Consider the following 22,093-nt stretch of genomic DNA (forward strand, 5'->3'; position numbering starts at 1 on the left):
CATAGAGGAGTCTGGTGAGAGTTGGATGCCTGCCAAAATTTGTAACCATTATCAAGCTTCTCCATAACAACATGACAGCAATCCTCCTAAGCATTGGCTGATAGACATACCATTTGACTATTAGAACTGGAGACAAGCAAAGATGTGTAAGCACACCAAATTCCAGGTCCTTTAACAACCCGCCCAAACCAGTCAGCTGCTCCTCTACATATTACAATTAGACAGCAATCCTTGGAGGATGTTAAACATTTTCCTTTATCTGGGTAACTGCCCTTCCCAAAAAGTATATATAGCCAATGTTATTCAGTACTAAATAAAATCTGCCAGTGCTACTGTTATAGGTCTCCAAAACCATGTCTTGGATGGTCATGACATCAAGACCCAAACCAAGTTTCTTGTCTACTAGGCTGGTATCATCTCTACCTTGCTGTATGGGTGTGAAACATGAATGACATAACAGAAACACCCAAAAGCTTTGGAATATTACCATCATCAATGACTTCGGAAAGTCCTCCAGCAGCTGGAAGGGCAGAAGAATGAATGCCAGTATTCTGGCTCTAGCAAGCACCACCAGCATTGAAATCCCGTTTATGTGGCACCAGCTCCAAAACCAAGTCCTATACTCCCAAATCACTGAAGGTCACCACTGCAGAGGTGGGCAACAGAAGAGATTCAAAGACACCTTGGAGGCCAATCTGAAGAAATACAATGTTAATATCAATACTTGGGACACTCAAGCCATGAATTGTCATTAATGGTGCCATGATGTACAACAAGGCACTGATCATTTTGACAAAACTCACCCCACTATGGAGGCAAATAGACAAGAGAGACAAAGGGAAAGAGCTGTGATCCAACATTACCAGGTTCTACTCCTTTCTCCTGGAACTATTTGCCATGTCTGCAATCAATCATACGGATCTCAGACTAGCCTCTTCAGTCATCTACAGATTCACCAATGATTTCCCTATTTGCTGGAAGACTGTCATCCTCATATCAATGCATTGTCTCCAATGACAATGAGAAAACACCATCAGTGGCAGCTTACCGGCTCCACTGCAGAAAGGGATTGCATTGTTTGGAGTTTTCTGGAACTTTTCCTAGGCAAGGCAGGAAAGAACGAGAAGAGAAAGTCCACTACCACCTGCTACCTGGTGTAGGCAAGATTCAACCCTGTAGACTCTATGTAATGCCCAGTTAGCCAAGGTTTTGAACAGGGATTGAAGACTGAAACAGCTGAAAAGGGTGTGTTGGGCAGGGCTGAAGTTGCCAATATTTGATCCTTGCTACGCTTACAATTTTGGGGGAATGGACTGGACTGGAACACAACCTGCCTACACCCAAGCTTCAGCATACAACTACTTCCATTATTATTCACTGATCAGGGATGTGGAGGTAACCTCTTACCTTAACCCTATTCTCATAGTACTGGAAATAAACCAGCACCATTACAGAGATCCCCAAAGTTCCCACTGGCTCCAGTTCCTGATGCTCATCTGAATCTAGAGCAGGGATGAGCAAAATGGGCCTGCGGGCTGGATCCAGCCTGCCAGGCCATTCTATCCAGTCCACAGGGCCCCTAAATATTTATTTTCCAAATTTTTTATCTGCCCTTGGCTGTCTTCCAAAGATGACGGGAGCCAGCAGCAGTAGGACACAGCAGCCGCGAAAAGGCCCTCCTGGCCCTGCCTCCCCCCAGCCCCAGACCCCACCCCTCCGGGCCCCTGGGCTGTTCCTGCCTCTCTCTGCTGGAGAGAGAAATGCACATAGGAGGAGGGCATAGGAGGACTGGCCCGGTCCTCAGGGTCAGGCTGGGACAGCTCCTGCAGTCCCAGCGGTGAAGCTGGGAACTACGTGGTGCCAGAACAGTGGGCAGGGGTCAAGAGGAGTGGCAGCAGGCAGAAAATCAGGGAAATGGCAGCAGCAGGGGAGTGGCAGCAAGCAGACACACGGAGCGTAATGACACCTGGGTGGAAGCATGGGGCCGGCATTGGTGCTAGGGCCAGCAGGAGCCCAGGTTGGAGTGACAGAAGCACGGGGCCTGGGCCAACAGGGCTCTATGGAGCCAGGCCACCTCCCCCCTTCTCCCTGCTGGCGCAGCCTAGCCCACCTCCATAGAGCCCCTGCCGGCCTACGCTCTGTGCCCCATGCTCCTGCCACCCTGCTCTGGGCCCCCGCCAGTGCTGGCCCCAGTGCACCGGTGCAGGCCCACCCAGCTGTTGCTTCATTCCATACACTAACTTGCTGCTAGTTCCCCATTTCCCTGCCTGCCACTCTGGCACCACGTGGTTCTTGGCTGCAGTGCCAGCCCACAGGACTCAGCAGGAGCCGGTTTGGCCCCTGTAATTTTCAGCTGGCTTTGTACGCTGCTGGCCAGTCTAGCTCCTACTGCATCCTGAGGTCTTGTCTGTGCAGTTGGGACATGGTGCTGGAGCGGGGAGTGGGAATGGGGAAGCAGCATGAGAAGGGCAGCAGTAGCAGATGGAGGGGGAAGTGGCAGCAGGCAGGAGCACAGGGCCCATGCTGGTGCTGAGGCCAGGAGCACGGAGCCCAGGCTTGGAGGAGCAATGGCAGGGGCTCTGTCTGCTGTGGGGGAGCTATGGGCAAAGCCTCCACCCTCCACACATACCACAACCCTCCCCAGCTACCCTCTCCCCACACACCCACAGCCCTCCACAAACCTCATACCCACCCACGCCCCATACATCCACATGCTTCCCCACCCCACATACACACATACCTACACCCTCCATGGCTATTCATCCCTCAAAAACCCCACGCACACCCTCCCCCACACATTATATACTCGCACACCCATAGCCCCCACAAACCTATACCTTCAACAATATACAAGAATAAGACTTCATTTTAAACTATTACACAATCACCTCTATATATACACACACTACACAAATGCATGTAAATCAGGACAAAAATATTTTTTGAAATCAAATTAATGAATGTTGTAGATGTTTGATCTTTAGAATATAATTTTGTATTTTTCTGGTTCTGAGATGGCAAACTCCCTTGCTGGAAGGAGTACTTCCAGGGGGCAAGGGGAGGGACTTCTAGTGGCAAAGGTCAGGGGTTAGGCCATGGGACTTCTGGTCCCAAGATGGTGACCAGGGGGCGGGGCAACTGTCAAGGGGCAGGGCTACCCTTACAGCCCTTGACAGCTTGCCAAAACTCAGTAAGCGGCCCTCTACCCGAAATATTGCCTGCCCCTGATCTAGAGGCTCTCTGTCCTAACTCTTGTACAGCTGTCATTAACTTACCAGTGGATGCAGAAAACCACTGGCCTGCTACTAACTCCTCCCTCCTCACCCCTCTCCTTATTCAAGTAAGGTATGAGGAAGGCTTGCATTCACCCCTAGGCCTGTACTTATTAGGATGCCTAGGATTAGCAGGGAACTCTTCAGGGAGCTAAAACACAAAAAGGAAGCTTACAAGAAGTAGAAACTTGAACAATCAAATAGGGAGGAGTATAAGAGTATTGCTTGGGCCTACAGGGATGAAATCAGGAAAGCCAAAGCACGACTGGAGTTGCAGCTAGCAAGGAACGTAAAGGGTAAAAAGAAGGGTTTCTACAAGTATGTCAACAAAAGGAGGATCAGGGAAAGTGTGGGTCCTTTACTACTAAATGAGGAAGGCAAACTAGTGACAGAGGATGAAGAAAAGCCTGAAGTACTCAATGCTTTTTTCACCTCAGTCTTCACAGGCAAGGTCAGCTCCCAAACTACTGCACCTGGCAGCACAGTTGGGCAGGAGGTGAGCAGCCAACAGTGGCATAAAAATAGGATATTTAGAAAAGCTGGATGTGTACAAGCCATGGGGCAGACCATCATCTTTGAAAACTCATGGCAATTGGGAGAGGTCCTGGACAACTGGAAAAAAGGGCAAATATAGTGTCCATTTTTAAGAAAGGGAAGAAGGAGGATCTGGGGAACTACAGAGTGGTCAGCCTCACCTCAGTCCCTGGAAAAATAATGGAGCAGGTCCTCAAGGAATCCATTTCTCAGCACTTGGAGGAGAAGGTGATCAGGAACAATCAGCATGGATTCACCAAGGGCAAGTCATGCCTGACCAACCTAATTGCCTTCTAAACAATGCATGTGATATACATTGACTTGAGCAAGGCTTTTGATATGGTTTCCCACAACATTATCATAAGCAAGCTAAGGAAGTATGGGTTAAATGAATGGACTGTAAGGTGGACAGAAAACTGGCTGCATCATTGGTTAGTAGTAGAGGGGTAGTAGTCAATGGCTCAATGTCCAGTTGGCAGCTGGCATCAAGTGGAGTTCCCTAGAGGTCAGTCCCAAAGCCAGTTTTGTTTAATGTTTTCATCAATGACCCGGAAGGTGGGATGGTGTGTACTCTCAGCAAGTTTGCAGATGACACCAAGCTGGGAGGAGTAATAGAAGCGCTGGAGGTTAGGGCTAGGATTTGGAGACCTCAACAAATTGGAGAATTGTACAAAAAGAAAATCTTATGAGGTTCAACAGGACAAGTGCAAAGTCCTGCCCTTAGAACAGAGCAATCCCATACACCAGTACAGGCTAGGGATGAACTGGCTAAGCAGCAGCTCTGCAGAAAAAAGGACCATGGGGTTACAGTAAATGGAAAGCTGAATATGAGCCAACAGTGTGCCCTTGTTGTAAAGAAGGCTAATGGCACACTGGGCTAGCAGGACCATTGCCTGCAGATTGAGGGAAGTGATTCTTCCCCTCTGTTCGGCACTGGTGATGCTACATCTGGAATATTGTGTCCAGTTTTGGGCTAGGGATATAAATACCAAAAATATTAATTTAACCTCCTCTAACTTTATCCATTAACCAATTAACTGATAACACAGTGGACCAGATACAGCTGCTGCTGGGAGCTTTTTTGGGCTCCCAGGGCCATTTGACTGGGGAGAAGCAGCAGGCTGTGTTATTTGGCTGGGCTTAAGTGAAACCCTGTGGTAGGAGGGAGGGAGTACCTGTGAACAAGCAGCTAATTCCTTATTTGATGAGTCATTAGGTTGCTGGCTAGTTTCCTCTTAAATTATGGGTAGGTACTAGTCCCCTTGCCCCTCCCCTCCTCCTCACTCCCTCCCTCCCTCCCTCCCTCCCGCCTTCTGATTCTTGCTGGGGCCCTGTGCAGCTTCTCTTCTTCCCTTCCCTGCCAGGCTGTGCCTGCCAAGAGCAGAAGAATAACTGGTAAGCTAACCAGTTATCACTGCACTTATTAGGTAAATGATTAATCATTTAACCTTTCACACACCTATTTTGGGCCCCCCACTACAGAAAGGATGTGGGCAAATTGGAGAAAGACCAGCAGAGGGAAATGAAAATGGTTAGAGTGCTGGGCACATACTTCTGAGCAGAGACTGAGGGAACTGGGCTTATTTAGTTTGGAGAGAAGATTGAGGGGTGAATTTAATAGCAGCCTCCAACTTCCTGAAGTTCCAAAAAGAGTTCTAGACAGTTCTCAGTGGTGGCAGATGGCAAAACATGGAGCAATGGTCTCAAGTTGCATCATGGGAAGTTTATGTTGGATATTAGAAAAAGCTCGCACAAGGAGGGGAGTAAATCACTTGGAACAGGTTACCCAGAGAGGTTGGAGAGTCTCCATCCTTGGAGGATTTTAAGACCTGGCTAGACAAAGCCCACTGGCTGTATGGTCTTCTGTCATAACTTTTTTGCACACTCTCCTTTGTCTGGGAAGCTGTGGCAATATCCCCTCCCATCTTCAAGGGCTGTGGTCATGTCTACACGACACACTACTGCGCATAAACTAGTACTGAATAAATGCAGAGTAACACAAGTTACTGTGCAGTAGTGCTGGTGAACACCTTTTTTGCGGTGCTACTGTGCAGTAGCCCAATACTACTGTGCAGTACTGGTCTGTCATAATTTCTGCCACACATTACTACACAGTAGTATCAGGCTACTGTTCAGTCAGGGTCTTGTATAGACCTGCACAGTAGGTCTTCTTCCCCTCTCTCCCACTCTAGAACTAACCTCTTTAAATTCTGCACATTGTTTCACTCGAAAGGGAGGGGAGGTTGCAAATCATTCAAAGCCCTGGAGAGGCCACTTAGGCCAGGAACAAGTTACATAGTACAGTCTGCAAATTCAGACTGCCTCAGCAATGCCTATGCTGCTTACCAGCCTTTCCCTACAATACTAGGAAGCCCCAAAGGAATCCAGCATGGTGGATTCTTATTTAGACTCAAGTTCTACATACCCTGGGCAAGCTATTAATGGCTGCAACAAGACAATCTCAGGACATGGACACTAGTACATTTGGGGCCATTTCAAAGAAGGAACATTTAAAAAATGAGTGGCTATTACATTCTAATTGTTAGGTGCAGACAAGCATCATACAGAGTTAAAATCAGAGTGGTTCTGCTATGTTTATATCACTCCTGGATTGTCCACACCTAGCAATTAGAATGTAACAGCTGCTGACTGTTTGAAACATTGTCCTTTTGAAACAGCTCCAAATGTCCATGTGTTCGTACCAGGTTTGCCAACCGTCTATACCTTCATGGACAGTCCACAAAATACAGGGCAAAACTACATGTCCGTGAAGTCCATAAAAATGGAGCCATCCATAAAAAAACCTAAGAAACAGTTGAACTTGATGGACAGATGGAGCAGAACAGTTCCACCTGGTGTCTGAGCAGGAGTGCAGCACCCTGTAGGGAGCTCGTCAGAGTTTTGTGGCTCGATGTTCTGCCACTACATCCCTTTGGCTGAACCTTGCTTGCCTTGAAGGTACAGGGAGTGGGGTGGTATGGCTGGGCTAGAGTTGGGGGTCTGGGAGTAGGAAGAGGCAGTGGGTGGGAGTCTATTCTGGGACAGGGGAGCAGCATGGTGCAGGATGTTGTTTATACCATGGTGTAAAATCATTTCAAGATAAGTAAGGTTGCTAACCTAAGAAATATATATATATTTTTTTTTTTTTTAACTGATCTGCAAACTTTTGTAAACCACCAAACTTTTTTAAAATTATAGTCAGTGTCAAACCCCTAAATTTTATCTCAAGGCTTGTTATTGCCATCCAGGGTCCGGCCAAAAGGTTAAACTTGCATTATGTTCAAGATATGTCAGAAAAAAAAAATTAATAAAAGTTTGGTTGTTAGGGGGAAAAAATGCTCTTGGGTTGGCAACCTGGGTTCAGTTTGGGATCCTTCTCAGGAAACCCTTATAGCTGGTTTGTATTTTCATAGAATTGTAGAAAATTAGGGTTGGAAGGGACCTCAGGAAGTCATCTAGTCCAACCTGCTGACTCAAAGCAGGACCATCCTCAACTATACCATTTCAATCAAGGTTTTGTCTAACCAGGTCTTAGAATCATAGAAAATTTAGGGTTGGAAGGGACTACAGGAGGTCACGTAGTCCAAATGCCCTGCTCCAAGAAGGACCATTCCCAACTAAATAATTCCAGTCAGGACTTTGTCAAACTAGGCCTTAAACTTCCAAGGATGGAGGTTCTATCACCTCTCTCAGTAACCTGTTCTAGTGCTTCACCACCCTCCTAGTGAGAATTTTTCCTAATATCCACCTAAAACCTCCCTGGCTGCAATTTGAGACCATTGCTCCTTGTTCTGTTATCTGCCACCACTGAGAAGAGTCTCCTGCTTACTCAGAAGCACTGGGTGTTAGCCACAGCCAAGGCTGAAGACTGACTGGGGTCTACTGATACCTCTGCTGGGACTAGAAAACCTAGAGGCTTCCAGCTAGACAGTCTTGCTCCCTGTTCAGGTTCAGAAGGAATTTTAGCCTATTGGTAGGCTGTCATCAGTTTTAGCCCACCAGTTGATCCAACTTGCTCATTTTCCTATATATAGGGAAATACATATATATTTAGCAAATTTCCCTATATATAGGAAAATGAGAAAGTTGGACCAATTGATGGGCTAAAACTGATGACAGCCTACCAATGGGCTAAAATTCTTGAAGTGATTGATTGATTTGACTTGGCTCATTCTCTCTCTCTCTCTCTCTCTCTCACACACACACACAGAGCATTTTCATTAATATCCAGCTACATATATATACCAGCAGAAGTACCCATGCTTCAGCCTGGTTGTTACTTTTGTAATTGCAGTGTTTGTTTATTTTCAAAGAACTTAGTACAACATATTTAGGTAAAAAATATTGTTTATTTTTAAAGAACATAGTACAACGTATTTAACATTTAATATTTAACATGGAGCGACATTTCTCCAGATACAACAATGCTACACAAAGTAACATGGGGTAACAATTCCAATTCTAGTGATAAATGAATGATCTTCATTGTAGAACTTCTTTGTAAACAATGTTCACAGTGTTTCCTGTTGGTGCCAGTATGTACAACCCTTTTTGACCACCAACTCTGGAGCAAGCCTAAACAAACACTAAGTTACAAAAAGTAACAACCCCGGCAAAGAACAGGCACTTCCGCTAGTCTTCTTCTGTAGGTAGGGTAGCCATCATGCCCTGTTTATGTTTCTTTGCTAAATGGCTTAGGAGATCTCTTTGTACATATACCATCCTTCATACAGGGAGATTCACAGTTTAATATGATTCATGGGCCATGCAGTCATATATGTTTTATAATTTCAAACAGACCTGGATCTTCTTGCTCATCTGGTAGCTCAGCACTGATTAAAGAATCAATTTGATTAGGTTTAATCTATTCTTTAAGTCACACCAAAATATGAACATGTGTAAAACGTCTGTTGCCACTCCACAGAGTACATGTGACATCAAGTTTCTTCAAAAGTATTTCCTTTTATAATGAGGTCCATAAGCTTGACAATTTTTTGACAGAAGACTCTTGCAACAATTTCATGCTGGTTCTGAGGTTTTTGACCCAGGAGAAGCTCTTGCATTATTTCAATCCATTTCCAGTTGCAAGCAAAGGTGATAAACAAACCCAGGCAGCCATAATGATGAAGTGTCATAGCACCCTGTGTCCTCTTGTGCATGTATCATGGGCTCCAGTGAAAGAGGACAGAAGTATTACCAACTTTCCAACATTATCCATCTTAGAGATGCAATAAACAAAGATTGAAATGCAGATATAGTTTTCAACTCTTAACTTCTTTTGATTGCTTCATATAAAATTTAACTATTCCATCTCAGTTTTGGCATACACATCCACCCAATATTGGTTAAGAAGTTGACAACAGTAAATCAGGTGATTATACTGGTCAACTCTGGTCATCAGCCAAAATGCATGAAGTCCACTGAGGAAACAGTCTTCCTTGGAATCAGCTTGAGGCATGCAAATGTGGTATCCATCTTTGCCATTAATGAATAGAAGTGGGTACTGCAGAGCATCATAAGTTCTATGAGTTTTGGGTATTCAAAGTAATCGGTCATCCCTGTAATGCAGTACGAAGTCCCGCTTATCCAATTCTTGTCCCACAATTACCACTGCAACCTTGTCAACTGTCGGTGTGTTGAAACATTGTTGATATACCTGCGGAGGTTTCTTGTCAGCACTCATCACGATTTTAAAATCTTCTCTCGGCATACTTTCAAAAGATATTTTAAAACTTCACATATTAATTCTTTGAATGTAACATATTCTGCAAGGATAGCGCTATACCATGCCTGATGTCCGAATTATACTTACAACATAATTTACTCTGGGGTTGCAGATCATTTACCAAGTAAATTTGTAAAAACTTTGATTCTTTGTCCAGAGGTAGAATAAGGGATCCTGGCATATGGTACACTTGTCCTTGAATCTTAAATGCTGGCATGAAGTTTCCTTCTGAAACCTACTTCGATGTGCCAAAAGAAAAGCATTATTATATTTTCATCCATTTTTTAGGAAGTGCTTCAAATACTCCGTATGACCTAATAAAAGAGTTTTAAGTAGTTCTGAAGGCTCTTCAATTGGTTGCAGCTTCACTTCTTCGTTAGAGCAGCACGTGCCAATGGATTCCCCTTTCCAATTCTTTGCCTGACAGTGGTGGCATACATGCGCATACTTTATCCATTTTGAATGGTATTGAAGGATTATAAAATCAAAAGCAGAATTCTTTTTATCTGCCCAAGTTGCAGTCCATTGAGCAATGATACATTGACAAATTTCCTTGCACCATTCCACTGTTTCCTCAGTTTCTGCAGCTCTTGACACAGCATTTCTTATGCAAGTAAGAGCAGATAGTTTTGCTGCTGCTTCTTTACTTTCGGTCGCTGTTGAAGCAACATTCCTTCTACAATTATCTGCAAGGCATAGTGCCTTATCTTCATAACTTTCTTGAAATCTTATATTTCACATCCTTTTCACAGCAGCTGAAGTGCCACTAAGAGCTGAAGTCCTTTTCCTTGGCATTTTCTATATTACCCTTTATGGAGAACATATTGATAAACAGTGGGGGCGAAAAAAAGAGGAAAAGAAACCGTGAACCAACAGCCAGAGGCCTATGGTTGCTGAATGGCGGAAGCAGCTTTGTTTGGAGATGTTAGGCAAGGATGTATAATAATGCCATTTGAACTGAATTCACTGCATCCAAAATGGAATGGTACCAGTTTGCTACCTGAGAAGCAAAAGGGCTAGCTATCTGAGAAGCCCCAAAAAGGGTCAGGTAAAAAATAACCCACCTATAAATTTTCCTTGGGTTGTATTCAGTGATTTTGGAAGTGAAAAGACTAAAACCCACTCATGGGTTCATTTAGACTTGGTGGCAGCAGACTCTTTTGCCTTTCTGCTCCACTCCAGATAACTACTCCAATGGGCAGCTGGTTTGACTCTCTGTCATTACGTGTTTTCATGGACTTGCCAAGCCACGGGAGGCCTGGGCAATGTACTGTCAGATCAGATTATACACTACCGCATAATCAGACCTGAGCTACTATTATTGGGCCAGCTCGGCCTCACCAGGATGTCAGTAAGCTCTCCACCCTGCCAGCACTGATCCAGACCTTCAGATTCACTCCAAAAGGGATGGATTCCAAATGGAGAACCCAGAATAAAACATGACACAGACTCTTTCACAAACAAGGAATAAACATGCATTAGCATTCATATAAAACAGACTATTTACACCTACAGCAGCAGAACCCAGTTGGCAGAAGTATGGGGAAGTACATAGTTCATGCTACCAAAGCTGTCCAGAGCTGCCTTCTCCTTGGCAGGCCTGACATAACAGAACTCCATCCTTGTAAGTTTTTGGCCATGGGACTTGCATACATTTGTAAAGCATGTCTGATTTCTTTAGACTACAAAATTAGGTCTGTGAGTTTTTCCCCTCCCTTGTTACCTGTAAGTGGTTTCTAAGATAGAGGTAGATTAGCCCATGGCACTTGACTCAGACCAGCAGGGTGATCACCTGTCCGTATATGGTGAAGGGGAAGCAGAGACAGTCACTGATCCCTACCTCCTGCACCTCTGGAAGTGAGGGTAAAAATCTGCTCGGAACAGAATTCCTAGGCTGCATCCAGACAAGTGTGGCCATGTAATATGGGGTGCCACAGACACATCTGCTGTGCCACATACCACATGTTCAGCTGCCCTCTGCACTGCAAGGGAGCAGATGCGGAGGGGGAGTCGGGGGGGGAGGGGGTTAGCCCCTGGATATCCAAAGATCAAAAAACCCCACACAAAACAAAAGCAGAGCGGTACATATGGGAGCAGCATGCATTGCTCAAAACTGGAGCCTGGCCAGCCACTGTTACCTCCCAAATAACTGTACCATACAAACAGTTGTGGGTAAAGTGTGACTGAATCCTGTAACCAGTTAAAGCACTGGGATTCTGTGGATAAGAAACCCCATGAAGAGGAAAAGAGGGTTGGTTACAGGTTCTTGGGAGAAAGGGTGATAAGATTTTCAGATCTAGGCCTCCTGATTAAAGATGCATCCAATAGCTTCCACTATACAACCATTTATATGAGGTCTGACCAAATGTCTCCCTCACTAATCAAGCACCATATTTGCTCCATTTCATACACATCACAGTTATAGATAAGCATAATATGCAGCTGTTATACTTTGAATCTCAAGGGGTTTTCAGAAGACATGAAGAAAGAGGAAGATATGTGGGAGGGATTCAAACAGGGTGGTAAGGGGGAGTAAAGGGGCAATGGGCAGTTAGGAAGAGTTAGAAGGACAGGAGATGAGAGCATCAGGTGGATGAGAGGAGAGAGAATGAATATGGAGATGGCAATGGCAATATGGAACATGGCATTTCATTTTAAGATGAAAAAAATGCAACCATCTGCAGCTTACAACCTGACTTTGTGGATACAATAACAAGTAATGACTGAAGCAGAAGCCATGAGAGTTTTTCATACAAAATGCAACTGATGCCTGGTCTTCCCACTGCTCAGAGAGCAGTCTCTTGCTTAGGAAAGGGGCAGGCATACAGGAACTCCCAGTATTTATTGTTGGCCAGTCCTTCCACTATGATCACACTCAAATGCTTTTCAATTTAATTGCTTTCACCCCTTTTCACTGGTGTGGTAATTAGGCACCCTCCAGGAGATTTCAACCCCAAATTTGATTAATAGCTTGATGTTTTTTCCACCCTGTGTGTATCCCGTTGATAATTTTAATGTGATTATTGATTACTTGTTGAATTCTTCTGTCTCTGGCCTTAATGTGATTAAGGAACTTCTTACCTCAAGGCAGGCAGCTGCCAGAAGACACTCATATAAACTAGCCCCTGTCTTGTCCCTGTGTGCATAGAGTGGTGCCTTGTGGTTGATTTGCTGGGCTAGCAAGCTGTTATAAGCAAAGCAAATCATACACACAGCAAACGAACTTTACACTTTGGATCCCACGTTCCATGGCTGTGGTACACAACAGAAGTCCTTCCAGTCAGGACACACAGGACCATAATGATGACATTGTTGAATATGCCAGTCATTGGAAGGTGGAGGGGTGGTGGTAAATGCCATTCAGAGTACTATTCGGTAGAAATTAATTCAGTGATGTATTGGGAACGTGGACCAGCATCTGAAGTGCAATGAGATATTGGTGAAGAGGTCAATAGGACTGCCTAGCACTGAAGGAGAGAGTTGACAGTAAGTCTGATCTGCTAATACAAAAGTAGAGAACTAGTATGTCAAGCACTGTGATTACTCTATTATTTGCTTGTTTCAAGCTGAAATGTAATTCCTTTTCCTTGATCTTTTTTAATTTAGCCTTGGCCTTAGCAAAAACTCTGTTAACTTTAAAGATTAATCACCACAGAATGCACATCTTTAGTTTAATATTACCATACCCTAGAGACACTCATATAATATTTTGATAAAACTGAAATTATAGAGAGGAAATAAAAGGATATACGCCAATTTGTTCATTTTTGCCAAAACAATTTGCCTGACAAAGTCTGAACTGTTCTGTGTTAGCACAGGGCAGTCCCAGGGTCTGGGACAGAGCTGTCCCCTGCCCAATCCAGGTCACAGATGGCACAGCTTTTCATTACTTAACTATATGAGCAGAATACAGAAGGTGGGAAAACAGTGAAACTATTATGAAATACAACTGCTGGTATCTAGCTCTGTTGTTATTTCTAGGTTCCTGGAATCCTTGTCAATAGTACAAAAATGGCAGACCACCCAGACAAAACCAGTTATAAATCAGACTAGTTCACAGGTATTTGAAGTAATCAACAATGCAAAACAATGGGGAAATGACAGAACCACTAATCACGAGAACATGGGAGATTTATGGCTTTCAGAGTAGAATTAGAGCTGAAGTGTATTTATTCACTTTTAAGTAATACATATAAACAAAATGACATTTCTGATATAGTTTGTTCATGCTGGTAATTAAACTGCCAAATCAATGGTAAAATGTCTAATAAACCTATTCTCATCAGGATGATTACACAAACTCCCATGAGTACAAATGAGAATTATGTTCAGGAACAAACCCCTAGTGATAGAGAATCAAAGAAAAGTTTGTTACAATTGCTAATCACTCAATGGCAGGAAACTGGAACATATGCATCTCATTATTAAATGAACACCAGACAGTAATTCTAAAAACCTAAGTATGTGCTGAATGCACATACTAAAAAGAAATTCATATGGCGTGCCATTTGCTTTGCAGTTTACTATTGAATCCAAATTAACCATCTGAATTACCGCATATAGATTCAAGAAGGAAAATGTGTGTGTGCAATTCCAACAGAAATCCCAGTGAGCTTGAACATTTAGGAAATAAGCCACTAGAGAACTCAAGAGGGTAAATGAAATTTACATATATTCTTTAAGGGCAAAATGTATTTCTTGATTCACGAGCCAAATCTTCCTACAATAGTATTTTACTTACTCATAGACCATTTCCTAACTTCTCGCCATGAAACAATAGAATATTAGTATCTGTCAATCAGTAATGATTACACACGCACACTTCTCATCTCCATGGTATATATTCCAGTCCACCCTGGTACACCAAGCTTAGCAGATAAGAAGTGAGACTAAAGTAGAAAAGTATATAAAGAATAAAAAATGTAATTTCTTCTTTCCACACACCATAAATCACTTTATTTGTAAATTAACATTTACTGCCATGTACTTAGCACAAACAGTTAACCAATTTAGGAAAATTCATTTTTAGTACAACATTTTGTACTATGTCAGCATACGAATCACAGAAAAGGCACATCAGGTAGGGGCAAAGATGCATTGTAGAACCAGATGTGTGATTATATTTCCAGTGCGCATGCTGAGGTTGTAAAATACCACTGTATTGTACTAGCTAGTCCTACATGTTCTTGAGAAAAAAAAATTGACAATAATTTCCAGCCCAACAGGATTTTTAGTCATCTTTTTCGCTTTTATTAACAAGCATATAATATTAATTGGCAAAACACTGAATACAAGCTTCACTATCATAAAATCAAAACATTAAGCAATAATCCCAAAAGGCTTATTCAGACAAAAACTAGCCACCAATAGTACAAAAATTACACAGCAACACAAAGCATAAAAATGTAAACTTTCAAATGAAACTAAGTAAAAAATATGGTTTTACACTGTGATAGTTTCAATACCTTTATTATGCCACATATTGAGGATAAAGGCTTAGTGGTTACACTGGCTTATTGTCCCTTAACCCTAAATTAATCTTTTTCAGATGGAAAGAATTTTTGTCTTGTCCGGTTAAAGCACTTGGATGTAAGCACTATATTGAGTCAATATTTTAAGTGCATTTTAAAATAACAAAGTTGGAACTTCTGTCCGTTCTTCAAAACTCAGGATTACATCCTGCAGGCACACACGTAAGTAACTTTACTCAGAAATAAACCCATTGTTGTCAACGGATAATCCATGTCAGTAAAGTTACCATTAAAGTGTTTGCAGAATTCGGACTCAAAACCCCAGTCCTGTAATCTGATTTGGGTAGACTACATTAAACTTCAACTAGATTTGCCAAAGCAAATTAGATGTACAGATCTGGGGTTAGGTTTTATACACAAGAAAATTCAAACTCCCCAATAGAGAAAAGTAAATGATGGCTTACCATAAGATGCAAGTTCCTAGGCTATTTGTACCTAAATCTCTGTTTGCATCCATATGTAGAAGCAGAGTACAGTTCCATGATAATGTTATGCACCTCAGAAAATTAAGTGTTCTCTCTGCACCTCAGACCTAACACCACTGCAAGTCAAGACTCCTTGATTAAAGTAAGGTATATTATTATGCAAAAGATTTAACATGTATGACAAAATGTCTATCTTTTTATTAACTATGAAGCAGAGGAACAGAAATGTAGGCTGCATTAATATCTCCAGCAAAATGTGTGAACTGGTTACCTGAGGAAACATAGAAACTGGATTTTTTTCTGTACAGTTTAAGTGTCTGCACTAAATGCATTTCATAAGTACTGATTAAAATATAAATTTATCAAAGATTAATCTGTTGATGTACAAACTGATTGGCTTTTTCCTATTTTCTTTAACTCAATGGTAAGTTTCAAATCACTGTAAAATAGGATAGCTATACTATTACATTTATCATCCAATAGAAAAAAATCCAACAAATCTTCTAAGACTAATTATGCTGTTATAAAGACAATAGAGCCAGATAAGCTTTCAAAGGCTCATAGCCTACTGGAAAGATAGCACCATCATAGTTGTAGTCTGATATTTTTTATGGTCCCATGTCCCCAGAGGTTATAGCGTTGTGTATAGTATTGCACAACCAATAAAAAATAAATATTCCCAGGTTAGATGGTACACAAAGATACCAGACATAACAATGGCACAAAACAGTTTCAGATAGGCTGCAAGTCTTGCAGATTGCTTCCACAATTCACATTAAGTTTTCTTGCCAGATTATTTATTTTAAAATATTGCTGACAGGTAGTTCTTGCTCTTACACAAATTTCAAAAATCCCAAACTTTACTTAAAAACAAACAAACAAAGCCCCCCAAAACAAACAAACAAAAACCATTTGAATGTACATCTTCAAAAACTCCACCTACAATCCTTTTCAATTTAGCGGTAAGTAGATGCTACATTTTCAATTTAACATATGCCTAATAAATGCATGTTTCAAACCTATTGCACAAAAGCATAATTAATGCTCTTTATCCATACAAAAACAAAAACATACAAATAAAAACTACTCAAACGCAATGTAAAAGGAAGAAGCTTGTAAAAACATCTCACAATTTCATTTTATATGCCCGTAAATAAAGCTGGACCATTGAAACCAAAATACTTGGATGGTAAAATAAGATAGAAGGCTTAAAATAGAATAAATAATTTTATAAAGTTAATTTTTAAACCCCCCAAATCTTATTTAAATTCAATATTATATATTCTATCTGAATTCTCTATTTTAAATGAAAACTATATCTAGTGAGACTATGAGCCTAGGTAATTAGTCTCATTGCTGCTGAGGATAATGCAACAAGATGCTTGTACTGCAATTATTTACCAGCATAAACAGTTGTGAAAACTACTTCACAGTAACTCCACCTTCACTAAAACCAAAATATATTGAACATGACCCCAAAAAGACCAAGCGATATCTATGCTGAGCCTGATTTTCAGACCTTAGACAATAGAAAACAAATCTACATCAATAGTTTTCACCCGATATAAGTCTTGACATCAAATCAACTGTCTCTTAAGCTTCACAGAAGTGAAACAGAACTTTGACCCCAAGGCATCCCTCCTACTTGAATTTAGTTCCATCTAGTCTTCCAATGAAGCTAGAAAAAACAGTAAATGGTGCAGCAAACCTCCATGGGAAATCCATAATGAAGATATTGTGACAGATTGCAATTTAGAAAAATAGGTATTTTTACCACTGAGGTTTTGTCAGTTTAACATATTACAAAAGCAGAGTTTTATGCAATAAGCCATAACCAGCTGTAGTTGTTAATACTGGCTTCAGATTTATGTTCCTGTACAGATAATTAAAATATATTGATATAGCACCATAACAAATTCAAGTGATTCCAAAATTAGCTACAAACTTCCAAATATATATCCTGTACTGTGGACTATTACAGCAAGAGTTAGAACTGAATGGCGGAGGGCTTTTTGAATTTGCATGCTTACACTGTTAATTTCTCCTCAGTTTAATTACACAGGAAAATACTAAAATTCTTCAGGGCACTGCAGTAACGTCTAGTCTTATAAAACGCTGCTGCAGTACATGTATTCTGAGGTAGACGGATCATGTCTATATATTTATTAAACCCTTAGATTGCCACTGAATCACACTGAGGACATGGTCTATGGGTTTGAACTCCATCATCTATACTATGAATGACAATGATAGCATATCAATAGTCCCAGGAAGGCCCAGTAAATCAACTGTCTTAGAAGGTTGCATGGCATCTTTCCATTATTCTGAGAAAAGGTCAAGTGATCTTTTGCCAAAACTAAACAAATGAAGTCTCCTCTGTCCTCTTCTGCTGCTTCCATTTTTTTCACAAATATTATTATTTACGGATAAATAAAAAATGAAACACAAATAGGTGTGTCCAAGAATGATAAAGCCAATCCAGAACTAAAAATTCTAAATCTCCACTTCTCCTCTCTCCCTATACTGAAACAGTCTTGGGTTCAACATAAAATATGTTCTAATCCAGTGGTTTTCAACCTGTGGTCTGCAGACCCCTGGGGGTCCACAGACTATGTTTAAGGGATCCATGAAAGATGACCATGATCGATCAAAAGTATGTGAATACCCGCACTTACAATTCAAAGGGGTCCAAACCTCCATTCAAACATTTTTAGGGGGCTGCAAATGAAAAAAACAAACCCCAAAAATCCTCTAATCCAAAAAAAGTTCAGAAAATGTATGGGTCTTTTGCCTTTGGGTTGCAGAGATGGCACTAATGTATTAGTTCTACCTTGTGTACCTTAATAAGCCCTATATTGCAGCAGATTCTTCTGGTTTCTCCATTTGTGTTCAATTCCTTCCTTGTTCATGTCTATGACTAAAAAGAAAGCAAAGAACCTTGCCTGGGAAAACCTACATGTGAGATTGTATAGGAGGTACATGCAGGAATATGTTGTACAGAGGACTCAGGGAAGAGGTAGCAGATTACTTTATGACAAGAGGTAAGATGATATACAGTTCTGGATAAACTTCTCCCATGTTTTTCTCCCTGTTCTTGAATGATTTTTTTAAAATAACGATTCTTTGCAGGGGAGAGGTGGTCAGCTGGAGGAACTGAGGTGGTGCTAGCAGGTGAAATGATTCCATCAAGCTAGTGACATCTACGTTATGGTGGAATATAAGGGTTTAATAATACGTATACTAACTTGTTTTCAGCTGACAGGGAAACTCTCCCGAGATTCAAAATTACAAATTCAAGCCATCGGTAACACCGCACATCCGCCTTTCAGTAATTTAAAACTTCCTGTGCCAAATCAAATATTTTAACATTCATATTATGTCTACTATATTATACAGTATGCAGCTTGCAGAGTTCACCTGAAACCAATATTAATAGTTTTTAAAAGCTGCCTATTTTAAAAAGCCTTCTGAAATTTTTATTTGAAGACCCCTAAAGCATACCTGAGAGTAGGCCTAATGACATATGTGCATGGTGTTTTGCATCTCTCAGGTCTGGACAAAATCAAAGATCATAGATAAGGCCAGAAGGTAATACTAAGATGTAGTCTGACCTCCAAGATAGCAAGAGACAGAGCTAGAGAAAACAATGGTCTTACAATGAAACCTAAAACTGGTCTGCAATTAACTGAATTTTTAACCCTGTGAAATGGAAACCTGTGCAATATTACCATATCGTATATTTTTCAATATAGAAATATTTGAACTCAAGCAGTTAAGGATTAACTACTAAGCTCAATTTTGGAAAAAAAAAGTTAAAATAAATTAAAAAAAAAAATCAAATTCTCTAAAAATAAAATAGTTTTGCAAGCCCCAACTACATAAGACAAGTCTACCTTAAAACAAGTTCACAAATATTGTACTTTGAGTACTCATTATGATCAGATGCATCTTATGCCATAGCAAAATATACAGCAGATTAGTTAAGTGAACTCATCTTTGTTAGCCTCATCAAATCAACATGCAGGGGCGCATCAAAACATTACTGAAATATAAAGCAAATATGATCAAACATTGTGTAAAATTAATGAAATTATTTGATGCCTAGGTTTTTAGGAAGTTTTAATGCAGCATAATAAATATCACCAGTCACTATATCATAAGGTATGTTCAATGCTCTACAAAGGTCTCAATGAAAGCCAAAATAACTGAAGTGGACTATGTAAGACAAAAAAACACCTTGCAAAAAAATATCAAAATAAGCTTTGAAAGCTTCAACACATGAAAAGTAACTAAAGATAATTTGGTGTCAAAAGCAACCTTTAAAATCATTCCCACAACATTTTAATTTATTTCTGTGTAACTGCAGCAAAGAGATAAATGGCAGTGAGCTACATGGAACTGTGAAGTGTTTTCAATATCAGTAAACTTAGTGCTGGTAGTGTCTTGCTGAGTTGTGATTTATTTCTTTCATACAAAAAAGTATAAATATTTTCTGTCCAGAAATCCAGGTAATACATCCCTAGAAGAAATATTCAGAAGGGTGGTTGGTTGTGAAAGCACTACAGTCTTCCAAAATGATTCTGCTGGTTCGTGTCGTGTAAGTTAAGTGATGCACTAAGAAGGTGCCTGGTGATAGTCTCTGCAAAAAACTCTGTCCAGAAGGACAATAAAGTTCTCTTACAGCAAGTCCATTTTGGGTCTGTAATGTAGCAATAGAGGTGCTTTCTGCAAGATAAAACAATGAACTCATTTAAGGAGCAAAAGCAAAATGAATTATCCTATCTGATAGGCAAAAGACTCATCCAAATATTGCATACATTAATGACAGCAGGGACTATTGAATCATCTACTCTGACCTTTCATGTAATAGGTCATAGGAATTTCACCAGCTACCTCTGTATGGAGACCAATGAACAATATTTCAAAACACCAAGAATTCCAAGAACAATTTCTCATACTTCAATGTTTAAAAATGGTGTCTAATTTTTAAAATTTTCAGCTCTTTACTTTTAAATATCCAAAAATTGGTTCTTGTTATGCCACTTCACAAGATTAAAGATCCTTTTGGTATCCAGTATTTTTTCATGCTGAAAGTACTGATACACTTATCAAGTTGTATCATCATCTTTTTGATAAACTAAACAGATTGAGCATTAAGTCTCACTGTAACACATTTTCTCTAGACCTCATTTACTTTTTGGGTCTCTTATCTATGCCCTCACCAATCTTACAGTATCCTTTATATACGAGTGAGAGAGAATGGGATATTATGTACAGTTCTGGTATCCATATTTTTATACACACACACACATATATATATAAACACATAGCTACTCCTAGATCATCCCCCAACCAATGCCTGTCTTCCCTCTTCTTGAACACCTCCAGTAAGGGAGAGTCCACAACTTCCCTAGGGAGTCTATTCCACTGCCTCGCTGTTCTAACAGCGAAGAAGTTTGGGAGAAATATATGGATACCAGAACTGTACATAATATCCCAGGTCTCACCTTTGCTGTAATAAAGTCAGTCTCCTTTTTAAACTACTCACTCACCTATGCCAAGTTGCCACAGTATTGTACTAAGAGCTCATGCTCTTTGTCCAGTAAGCCCTTAACAAAACACTTTCATAATTACTACTGTTCTGTGTTTAATTCTCCATTCTGTTAGGTATGGAGTCTGCAATCCTCATTCTTAGATGCATAACCTTGCATTTGCTGTATTAACACATAGATGCAACTTACAGTGCAATCCAGAATGTTCCATATCACTAGCTAGTCCATCACCATTATCTACCAGTCAACCAAATGTTTACGTCATCAGCAAACGTTACTTTCAAATGTTTGATTTGATAAAGATACAGAATAGCTTCAGCCTAGTACTGATCCCTCTAGAATCCAATGACAAACTGCTTGACTGGAAGATTATTCCACAATAAGTGTTAAATTAAGATCTGTCCGTTAATTCTTAATGTACGCTGTGCTTTGTTGATATTGTATAGGGCTGTTTATAACCAGAAGACTGGGCAGGGTAGCATCTTATAGATTAACTCATTCATGACTCAACAAGGTCGCCCAGTGCTGCCAGGCTGCACCACTCAGCAGCCATGCTGTATTGGGGCTGCCTGCGCATCTGTGCTGGGGTGAGGGCACAGGGGCCAGGTCACAGGCATACACTCTACCCACCTCCCAGGTTGGGCTAATTAATCCATGGGGAGCAGATTGCAGCTCTGCCCCAGGCCCCAACCCCACAGTGTCATTGCTCCACAATCTTGATCCTGATCCCGGTCCTGGCACCACCCATCCTGTTCCTGGAAGTTGCTCCTCACAGCCCCATCCCATCCCATCCACCCAGATCAGGGTACCCTGCACATGGGGTCCACTTAGGGGGTTTTGATGAGCTGTTCGGAGGGGGGGGTGGAGAAGGAAGGTGCTGACCCAGGGTGGCAGGGGGTGGGGGTTGCTGATCCAGCCCACAACAGTTCACCAAAACTCCCTAAGTGGCCCTTCAGCCCAAATAATTGTCCACTTGAGTTAGCCTCACCTCGATATCTGGAAAGTTAAATGAAGCATATCATACAGAAGTCCACTTGCAAGCATATGGAAGAGG

General features: G+C 41.2%; 1 protein-coding gene across 12 annotated transcripts in view; it reads right to left on the reverse strand.

Annotated features, from left to right (window-relative positions):
- PCGF3 (polycomb group ring finger 3) overlaps nt 1-22,093 on the reverse strand; it is a 190,510-nt gene that overhangs the window by 56,685 nt on the left and 111,732 nt on the right. The window contains exon 10 of one of the 12 annotated variants that reach the window (XM_059724535.1): nt 14,759-20,212. The exons of the other annotated variants lie outside the window; for them this stretch is intronic. Coding sequence (XP_059580518.1) covers nt 20,165-20,212 — 48 coding nt within the window. The 3' untranslated portion in view covers nt 14,759-20,164. Of the gene's footprint in view, nt 1-14,758; nt 20,213-22,093 lie in introns of those variants that run through there. 12 annotated transcript variants of the gene reach the window in all.

The sequence above is a fragment of the Alligator mississippiensis genome, chromosome 3, assembly GCF_030867095.1.
Source record: "Alligator mississippiensis isolate rAllMis1 chromosome 3, rAllMis1, whole genome shotgun sequence".
Lineage (NCBI taxonomy): Eukaryota > Metazoa > Chordata > Crocodylia > Alligatoridae > Alligator > Alligator mississippiensis.